Below are 10,881 nucleotides of genomic sequence, written 5' to 3'. Positions count from 1 at the left end.
ATTTCATTTTGCATGTCTGATTCCCTCTGTGTCTCATTGGCATCTCCCTTGCATAATTCACGAGCCCACATTCCTCTTCTTCTCTCCTCAGAAATCCTGCCTAGCTATTGGTCATTCAGCTCTTTATTAAACCAATCACAGTGACACATCTTCACACAGTGTACAAATATCCCACAACAGGTCTGATGTATGAAGTCCTTCAGATCAGGGCTCCTGCTTAGTGATTTACCCTCAGGAACCTTTAACTCAGTTCAAACAGCCTATTACACTGCCTGTATGAGTGTCTCACCGTTGCCAGTCGTGCTCTTTGTGATTCCGACGATGTAATCCTGATCTTCCCTCACAGAGAGCCTGCTTTTCTTTTCCATTTAGTTCTCCTCTAAGTACACTGTCAACAGTCGGGTGTTCTGAGTCAACACGTCATAGGAACTCATCGCAGCTATTTTGTCTTGGTTAGTTACTGTCACCCCTCCTTTTTATGCACCTGTAGTGCCTCTGTCATCCTTCCCAGGGCAGAGTGGAAGTAACGACTCATTTCCTGGGGCCATGGTTTCCAAAAATGATCCATTTGCAGACTGTTGCAAACTGGTTGCAAAAGATGCTCCCCTGGAAGGCGTATTTAACTTACTCTACCTTGTAAGGCTGTGAACGCAGAAGGGACAGGACAGTCGTGAATGGGTCCATGGATTTCACAGTTCCTGGATGACTCTCATGGTGCTGACACATTGGCAGGCTGGGAACCTTTCCCTTTATTAACCTCTAAGTGTGCAATAATTTCTCACTGTAATGTACGTCTTAGTGCACATGCAGAGGCCAGAAGAGGGTGTTGGCTCTCAGAGCTGGAAGTACAGGCATTTGTGGATCCAGTGCAGGTACAAGTGTCATGTGGGTGCTGTCTTCTTGATTTCGTAGCACCCTTAACCACTGAGCCACCTCTCTAGCCCCTAAAGTAAAATTCTCATGGCACTTGACCCGGAGTATATAGGGCACTTGTTTTAGTTTACAAGTATTCTAACAGCACAGCCAGAATCAGAACTCTTCCCTGACTGGATTAAAGTTGATAAACTGTCAAGGCAGTGGTGGTGCACACCTTTCTTCCAGCACTAGGGAGGCAGAGGCAGGTGAATCTCTGTGAATGAGGCCAGCCTGGTCTACACAGCAAGTTCCAGGGCAGCCAGGGCTATGTAGAGAGACCCTGTCTCACTAAACCCCTGTTACAAAAAGTTTATACCCTTTCTAATTCCAAGAAGACCTGTACCTGGCTTTCACATAAACTTGCCTTTAAGATTAGGGTCTTGAACTCCAGGGCTCAAAAGAGTCTCTCCTTTTCAACTCTCCAAATTCAGGGCCTAGAGTATCAGTCACCACACTGTTTTAAGGAAGTTATATTTATTTTTGTTTTCTTCGAGGGTTTCTCTGTGTAGCCCTGGAACTCACTTTGTAGACTAAGCTGGCTTCAGACTCACAGAGATCCACCTGCCTCTGCCTCCTGAGTGCTGCTGGAGTTAAGGGCATGTGCCGCCACTACCCAGGTGGAAGTTTTACTTTTTTGATTTTATTTTTAAGATAGGATCACTTTGTAGCCTTGCCTGACTGGCACTTGTGCAAACCAGACTTCTCTAAACTCCCAGATATCTGCTTACTGTGGCCTCGCAAGTGCTGGTCAAGTACTTGGTTCTCTCCCTGTATCTTAGGCTGACATGGAACTTGCTGTACGTAGCCTCAAACCTGTGATCCTCCTGTATCTGCCTTCTAAGTGCTGGCTAGCCAGTACACCTAACCTTTCACTTTAAATGGAGTATCTTCTATTAATGTCTGGATTTCTGATTTTTAGATTTATTTATTGTATATACAGTGTTCTATATGCATACCTTTAGGCCAGAAGAGGGCACCAGATTTCATTATAGATGGAGTTAGGTTGGGAGCATAGGTCCCAGTCCCTTACATCTATTCCAGCCCCCAAGCCTGGTCTGGACTTCAAATCCCAGTGGGGTCAGGACCACTCCCCAGGATACTTAAGTGATCCCCCCAAAAGAAAAACACGTGGTCTCTCTTTCTTCCTCCCAGGGGTCGAGTTCCTGCAGTTTCCCGGTTTCCCCCTCGGGACCACCCGAGAACGCAGATCTCCCATTAAACCTGGATATTTCTTAATTTGGCTTGTTTTGATTTGGCTTGATTGGGAATTTTTGCGTCGTCAGAGAACTTGCTTAGGAAATATTCCTAACAGATGGTTGTGAGTCAACATGTGGTTGCTGGGAATTTAACTCAGGACCTTTAAGAAGAGCAAGCAGTGAGCCGGGTGGTGGTGGCGCAGACCTTTAATCCCAGCACTCAGGAGGCAGAGGCAGGCGGATCTCTGTGAGTTCGAGGCCAGCCTGGTCTACAAGAGCTAGTTCTAGGACAGGCACCAAAAGCTACAGAGAAACCCTGTCTTGAAATATACCAAAAAAAAAAAAAAAATCAGTGTATAGATCAGACTGGCTTGGAACTCAGAGATCCACCTGCCTCTGCTGGGATTAAAGGCGTGTGCCAGCAGTGCCTGGCTCTATGCTTAACCTTTAAGACAGCTGAGCAGGGGTGAGACAGGGAGTGGGCAGGGACTAAACTGGGGTGTGGGACGGAGACTGGCAAGATGGCGCAGTAAAGGCACCTGCCACCAAGTTTGAATCTAATCCTTCTTGGACCCACAAATGGAAGGAAAAAGCAAACTCATGCAAAGTATACTTCTATTTCCCCCATGTGCATGCACATCCTGCCCCAACGATAAATGATGTAACAAGTAGCCAGGACACACACACACACACACACACACACACACACACACACACACACACACACACACCCCAAGGAAGCAATACCACCAAGTGGTGGAGAGACCCCTCTGAGCTGCGGGACCTCCAAGTGAGGTTTACTCAAAAGCTAAATTAAAGCTTGCTCCACTCAATGGTCCTTTCAAGGCTCTTTAAAGCTAGGAATGCAGAGTGGTACTTGAGAAACTGCTCAATTTTTAGGGCTTTTTGGGATTCATTTTCTATTTGTTCCTTCAATAAGCAGCACCACTACTGCTTTAACAGTTCATTTTGTGTATGTTTAATGTGTATGCCATTTCTGAAGGATGTGAGCACACAGCCACTAGATTTTCTTAGTGTCAATACTTTTTCTGCAAAACAGGACTGAATCTCATGCGAACAGACTTTCTATTCATACTGAGTACTTACCATGAAATTTATGTAGTTCATGTCACGCTGGCTGCAGTATTTATTAGATTTGAACTTTATAGGTAAATTACTGTGGCAGCAAAATTACTATAGGGAGAATGACAACTCTAGACCTTCATTTTTTTTTCTTTTTGGATTTTTGAGACAGGGTTTCTCTGTAGTTTTTTGTGTCTGTCCTGGAACTAGCTCTTGTAGACCAGGCAGGTCTCGAACTCACAGAGATTCACCTGCCTCTGCCTCCTGAGTGCTGGGATTAAAGGTGTGTGCCACTACTGCCCAGCCCTTCATTTGTTCTTACCAATGCCAATGGTGTCCTTGGAGAGATCTCAGAAAGACAAGAGGCACAGCTGCAGAGATGGCTCAGTGGTTAAGCATCCTTGCTGGTCTTCCAGAGGACTGACATTTGGTTCTCAGTACCCACATCAGGCAACTCCAGCTTCAGGGAATCCAATGCCCTCTACTAGATTCTATGGGCACCTGCACTCAAACATGTGCATACTCACATACACACATATATTTAAAAATAAAATAAATCTTATGGGGCTGGCATGAAGACTCAGTGGTTAAAGGCACTCGCTCTTCTTTCAGGGTATCTGGGGCTTGGTTTCCAGCATTTCTGCCATGGGCTCTTAATTCCAGTTCCAGGGAAGTCAACAACCTTTTCTGGCTCCTTGGACAATTGGACATTACAGACAGACACAGAGACAAAAGCAAAAATAAAATGACGCTTTTTTTTTTTTTTTAAGCTTTTCGAGACAGGATTTCTTTGTGTAACAGTCCTGGTTGTCCTGGGACTCCCTCTGTAGATCAGGCTGGCCTCAAACTCACAGAGATCCACCTGACTCTGTCTCCTGAGTGCTGGGATTAAAGGTGTGCACTACCACTGCCTGGTGATAAAATAATTTTTTAAAAGATTTATTTATTTTATATACAATATTCTGCCTGCATGTATCCCTATGGGACAGAAGAGGGCACCAGATCTCATTACAGATGGTTATGAGCCACCATGTGGTTGCTGGGAATTGAACTCAGGACCTCTGGAAGAGCAGCCAGTGCTCTTATCCTCTGAGTCATCTTGCCAGTGTTGATAATAAATCTTATGAAGAAAAAAGACAGCCCAGGATATCCCTAGTAGCCCCTACCCTTTGTCCCCACAACTAGAGCCATTTTAGTGTGTTATATAAAGTTCCTTTATTTTATGTACTAACCAGTATGAAAACTATCACAGGGCTCCTCTCACGAACTTTCAGTTTGTACCAGCTCTCTACCCTGTGAATGTGAGCCACGTCTAAGTAAGATTCACCTAGTCAGTGCAAGTGCCTCCTTCTACCTCATCAGTTTCCACCCCCTCTAAGGTGGAACACCTTTTTTGTAAGTGGAATTGGTATTATGCACCCAGAAGAATTAAAGAGAATCACAGGCAGAAAGGCTGAAGAAACAGGCTCTTTGTTTTTATTTGTACAAGGAAAAACGACATGTGGACATCTGCAGTATTTAATTTGTTTGGGTAATAGTTACAGATAAACAGGTACACGCCATATACAATGACCAATACTTTTTTATACAGTTCATATTCAGTACATCAACACTATCTTATTTACACTCTATGTACATCAACGTCTTCCTAAAGTCAGTGCATTGTCAAGTTTTATACAGAAATTTACAAGGTAAATGTAGTTAATTTAATAAATTTTCTGCTAGTTCGAGTTTAAAAAATTAATTACAACCAATATAACAAACACAGATCAAACAACATTAGTAGATTGTGCTACCTGCTCAACTAAAACATCTGTAAAGAAATTATTGAAAATCTTTCACTTTTTCATGGGACTTGTCCAGATAGGAGTGGACAATCTCATATATGAAAACTTTTGTACTTTGTGTGACTTCATTACAATACTCCTTCCAGGCCATTCCTTCCTCTTCTGTACATCCTTCTGAAAGGACATCAGCCTCAGCAGCTGCTTGCGACAGCTTTTCCAGTGCACTGAAACCAGTCTCAGCACTGGGCTCAGCTGTCAGGACACTAACTGCACCATGAGGAAGGGAGGGAAATAGGATCTGACAACAATGAGAACCAGCTTCCAGGGTCTCAAATTTTTTAAAAGACCAAAAATAAGGTGAGAATTTCCTTGGACTACAAACTAAAACACAATACAGGAAAAATGATACCAGAAAAATGACATTTATACTTTTGTTCCAGTTCTGAATAATTAGGAAAAAAGTGAGTAAAGAAAAAAAAAAAGTTGAAGGGCAGAAATGAAAACAACTAGAGTTTGCTTCCTAAACTCAGCAGTTTCTTTGCACAATATTTACAAACTATCAATGCTGGATATATTTTTGTTTTTAATTTTTACACACTGATGGAGTTAATTAATAGCCCTTAGAGCCATTAAAGTACAAGCACAATTTGTTTGCATGTGTTCTCTCTTATAAAGTGCAAAATGAGAAACAAAGAAAAAAACCCATTACTAACAGGAAACACGTCTGGCTTTTGCATACCTTCCTAGAAACACTTTGTGCAACATATGCATGGGACTATGGTGCAAACCCTGGCAGCAGCCACACCCAGCAGTGCGCCTGTGGGGACTCCTCTAGTACCCTAAAGAAGCCTTGGCAGAAGGGCCACCTGGGCTGGACCTCTCCTGGGTCTCTGCACTGAGACTGGGTGGAAGGCACATGGTCTCAGAGATGCGTGGGTTCAGACCAACCACCATAACTTCTGCCACAGTCACTGTTCCAAACATAAACTTGACAACAACAAAAAGTAAAGAAAAAGACACAGAAAGAACAGGGAAAAGGTTCAAAAGAAGGAAGAGCCTGTGTCTGCACTCTGAGAGTCATCTGCACTCCTGCATGACCTGGCTTTCTTCATCTGTCAATACAATGGAATGAAACTTCAGGAAAAGGAGGTAGCATATCATGTCGTCCCCAGACAACATTTCATCTTTTGTTGTTTTTTTTTTTAACTTTGATTCCAAGGAAATCCTTAGTATCCTGTTATGATTATTGGAAAACTCTATACTCACTACAAGTCTGTTCATTATCTGGACAAGCACATTAAATTCTTAATTGGTCCCAGGTGATTGCTGCCAAACCTTCTTGTTTACAGGCTAATGGTGGGATCTGCCTGAACGTCCTCCACTGGACAGCTTGTGAGAGACTTTAAACAAAATTAGTACTATTCTTAAAGTTGACTGCTATTTTAATTAGGACTTTTTATTTTGTGCTTCAGGTCACAGGATAAAATAACTACACTTAGCCTGCTTTTCAGTGACGATTCTGCCAAATGTCACCTACAAGGAGTCACCTCCCTTCCAGCAGCCCACCTAGCGGCCAGAGCAGCCACGTTACTGTAACACACAGTACTTCTTGTAATCGGATTCAAAGTCTTCATCCATGCTGCTTGTGTCTGCCATCTTTTTGCCATCGATCTTTGGCAGAAATTGAGCACAGTCTATCCCCTGCTGCTCATAGAAAAGAATGTAGGCAGAGTCGGTGTCAATTTCATCAGGGTGAAGTTCCTAAAAGGATAAGAAAAGCCTTTATAATATATATATATATGTGTACATATATATATATATATATATATATATGTATAAGCCACTGCTGTGTTGGCTCTTAATTCTTTACCAGGAAGAACAACTCTCACTAACTCTGATAGTGAATCAACTATCTCACACCTACAGTGAGAGTGAGTCTTATATTTTCAGTCTCTGTTTTGGAGAATATTCTAATCACAGGCAAATGAATGCCCTAACCCTCATCTAACAACAACAACAACAACAACAACAACAATAATTTATTAGGTGGGTGAGAGAGAGTTTTCTTTTGGATAGAGTCTCATACAGCCCAGACTGGCCTTAAACTCATTTCAGTGAGGAGCATGACTTTAATCTGCTGATCCTCCTGCTACTACCTCCATCAAAGGTGTGGCTACCATATCTGACAAACGCCATCAAATTCTAATAGCTCAAAAAAAAAATTCAGCATTGGAGAGTTCAGGTGTTTAGTATAAGCCGTTCCCAACATGTGTGCCACGCTGGGTTTGATGTTCTATGTGGGTGGGGCATGGGGAGACACACACAGAAGACAGGACACGATCAACTTAAACCTAAAAGATTGAATTTCTTATTAACCAACACCTTCGCTTTGTTCACTATTCATATTTTCAGTTCTTCCCCAGTTTTCCCGTCATACCTTTGCTTCCTTAAAAATGAACATTACTTATGTAGAGACCTTCATACAAACACATTATTTCCTGCTCAGCAGAAAGGTTATTGTTGCAATAACATTGCCGGGTCTGCTGGCGCTGTCTAACTGTCCTCACTCACCTTGCAGCTGCTGTCGTTGTAGCAGTACCACCTGCAGTTTGGGTTTCTGGCGTAAGTGACATAATGGCCTCCGCCCAGGATTCCTGAGTGGCACTGAGGAGAGAAGAGAGTGGCGGGATGTTAGTAATCAATAGTACTTAGCCAGGGCCCAGTGCTAAGATTTTAGCAGGAGAACACTGACCACTTAGGTGGTAAGGAAAAATATGTGTATAATCACCTAATTTTATCAAAATACAAAATCTTACACACATACACACTTCATGTGTGTGTGTTTAGTGGTGCACTGCTTTAATCCCAGCAGAGGCAGTTGGATCTCTGTGAGTTCAAGGCCAGTTCGAGTTTCATAAGTCACAAAGAAACCCTGTCTCCAAAAAAACAAAAAAAGAATAAAGACAATGTCTTGCTATATATCCTAGGTTGGCTTTAAACTTGAAATCCTCTTGCTTCAAGGTCTCAAATGCTAAGATTAGAGGTACTTGCCACCAAGTCTAGCCCTGTAACAGTTATTTAGAAAGCAAAATTTCCTTAGAAATACTTATTATAGCATTAATTGAACCTCTGAATCAAATTATACTGATTAAATGGCCATCTTCTAAATCATACTGTGAGCTTAGAGTCTATCCAGGAGGCCAAGCTTTCTTTATTAACTGGACAACTGAACAAACCACTAAAAAGTTAGACTTTTTTTTTTTTTCTGAGACAAGGTAACTCTGTGCAGCCCCAGCTATGTCCCAGAACTTGCTCTGTAGACCAGGATAGCCTTGAACTCAGAAATCCGCCTGCCTCTGCATTTCAAGTGCTGGATTAAAAGCATGCACCACCAGGCCCAGTCAAGACTGTTTTTTTAAGACCCACATAATCTGTCACTTACCGAAATTGCATATAGATTATAAATAGGTTTATTATGAGTATCTTCTCTTTGGTCATCAGTGCTGTCTTCTTCACTATGGTTTCCAAGCTGACCATTACTATAGCCATTGCCACATGCCTCATGCTCATAAAGGAATCCATTAGCCAAAGTGCTCTCATGATCCAGAGGAGTGACCAGCTCAGGTTGGCTGCCTCCCAACATATGTCCTCGGCTCAAGGTGTCAGCCAGTTCATATGTCTGCCCAGTCCCATTCTCTTTGCTGGCATCTAAATTCTCCTTACTACTGGACAACTTATTTTTGCTGCCAATTTGAGGCAAACGAAGCCTCCCTTTGCTCCTCCCCAAAGTCCGTGGGCTGCTGTTAGGGCTGCTGTTTTTGCTGGACGGACAGCTGGCTCCACTTTTTCTTGAAGAAGAAGGTGAACCTGTGAAAGAGACAGATAGAAAGATATTTAGGTCCAAATGCCACAATTAAGTTCAAAACCAAATGTTAACTGACATTAGCTTCCCAAATAAAGATAGGAATGCTGCTGGGTGGTGGGGGCACACACCTTTAATCCCAGCACTTGGAAGGCAGAGGCGGGTGGATCTATGTTTTTGAGGCTAGCCTGCTGGACAGAGTAAGTTCCAGGATAGCCAAGGCTATACATAGAAACTTTGTCTTGAAAAACAAGAAAAAAAAAAAAGAAAATCAGAAAGAAAAAAAACAAAAAGGAATGCTGACCACCTACTCTCACTCCTTATTACTTTATTACATAGCTTGTGATTGCTATTCTTGGCTGTCAACGTGACTACATCTGGAATTATCTAAAACCCAAGTGACTGAGTATACCTGGGAGGATTTTCTTAATTAAATCATTTGAAGTGGGAAGACCCATTTCTAAGTCAGATCTTTTGAGAGGTGGAAAGATAAATTTTTAATCCAGATTTTCAAGGTTTTGTTGCGTTGCAGTGGTGGCGCATGCCTTTAATCCCAGCATTTGGGAGGCAGAGGCAGGCAGATCTCTGTGAGTTCCAGGACAGTCTGCTCTACAAGAGCTAGTTCCAGGACAGGCTCCAACGCTACAAAGAAACCCTTCCTCAACAAACAAACAAACAAACACAAAAACAAAACAAAGAAACAAACAAAAACCAGCCTTGACTCTCCTGGAATTTGCTTTGTAGAGCAGGCTGGCCTCAAACTCAAAACTGTTTCTGCTTCCTGAGAGCTGGGATTAAAGGCATGCGCCGCCACCACCACTACCTGGTTTATTTGTTTTTTGTTTGTTAGTTTATTTTGAGACAGAGTTTCTCTGTGTAGTCCTGGCTGTCCTGGAACTTGCTCTGTAGACCAGGCTCACCTAGAACTCTGAGATCTACCTGTTTCTGCTCCCGAGTGCTAGGATTAAAGGCATGCCTCATTACCACTGCCTCAAAATCCTGATTGTTTGAGGTAGTAAAACCCACCTAATCTGGGCCTCACCGTCTGGTGGCAGCCTATACAAAGGACACAGAAAAAGAAATTTTTCACTCTTTGCCTGCAGACTCTTGCTCTTGATGGCAAATCCAGTCTTTCACTGGAATTAGAGCCTATGTTTTTGGGATTCTGGTGTATACTGAAGACCAGCTGAGACATCCAGACTAGTGAACTGAACAACTACTGATTCTTAGACCTTTCATTGGTAGACAGCCATTATTACACTAGTTGGATCACAGCCTGCTATAAACAAACAAACAAACAAACAAATAAACACACACATCTAGCATGTATTCATTCTATCAGTTCTGTTACTAAAAAAATAGGGAGCAATGAAAATGTATGTAGAGTATATTGTAGGAATCACAAAATCATAGAAAAGTGACTTATGTCATATTCAATTCAAAACAATGAATTTTATAAATCTATTCTTAGACTGAGAGTGGTCTTGATACTCAGGAAACTCAAGTAGAAGGATTCTGTTGTGGACAATCCTCTTGTACACTGTAAAGATTTGTCACTCAAACTGATTTAATAAAACAATGACTGGTCAGTATCCAGGAAGGAAGTATAGGCAGGGACACCAAACTAAGGATGATGGGAAGGAGGAGAGCGAAGTCTAGAGTCAACAGACAGACACAGAAGGAGCAGGAGATGAACGTGTCGTGCTAATAAAGGTACCACCACATGGCAGAAAATAAATAAGGAATATGGGTTAACTTATAATGTATGAGCTAGTTAGCAATAAGCCTGAGCTATTGGGTGAACATTTATAATTCACATTTAACCTCTGAGTTAGTTATTTGAGAACTGGCAGGCAGGTTAGAAACATCTGATTACAGGATTCTGAGTTCAAAGCCAGCCTGGGCTACACAGTGAGTTCCAGGCCAACTTGTACCATCATAGCAAGATCCTGTTTCAAAAAGCCAAAAACAAAACAAAGAAAAACAAATTACCAAGGACTTCTAGAACCTCTGTTTAGACGCATTTTACCCGTATGTA

General features: G+C 42.2%; 1 protein-coding gene across 3 annotated transcripts in view; it reads right to left on the bottom strand.

Moving 5' to 3' along the window:
- Window positions 1-4,696: 4,696 nt before the first annotated feature.
- Usp32 (ubiquitin specific peptidase 32) overlaps window positions 4,697-10,881 on the bottom strand; it is a 139,832-nt gene continuing 133,647 nt past the window's right edge. For all 3 annotated transcript variants that reach the window (XM_038327114.2, XM_038327115.2, XM_038327113.2), the window contains 3 exons: window positions 8,424-8,848; window positions 7,553-7,645; window positions 4,697-6,742 (listed from right to left, as the gene is read on the bottom strand). In XM_038327114.2, coding sequence (XP_038183042.1) covers window positions 6,569-6,742; window positions 7,553-7,645; window positions 8,424-8,848 — 692 coding nt within the window. In that variant the 3' untranslated portion in view covers window positions 4,697-6,568. The remainder of the gene's footprint in view (window positions 6,743-7,552; window positions 7,646-8,423; window positions 8,849-10,881) is intronic.

This window comes from Arvicola amphibius, chromosome 4 (genome assembly GCF_903992535.2).
Source record: "Arvicola amphibius chromosome 4, mArvAmp1.2, whole genome shotgun sequence".
NCBI lineage: Eukaryota > Metazoa > Chordata > Mammalia > Rodentia > Cricetidae > Arvicola > Arvicola amphibius.
This window is presented reverse-complemented; position numbering and strand designations above follow the sequence as displayed.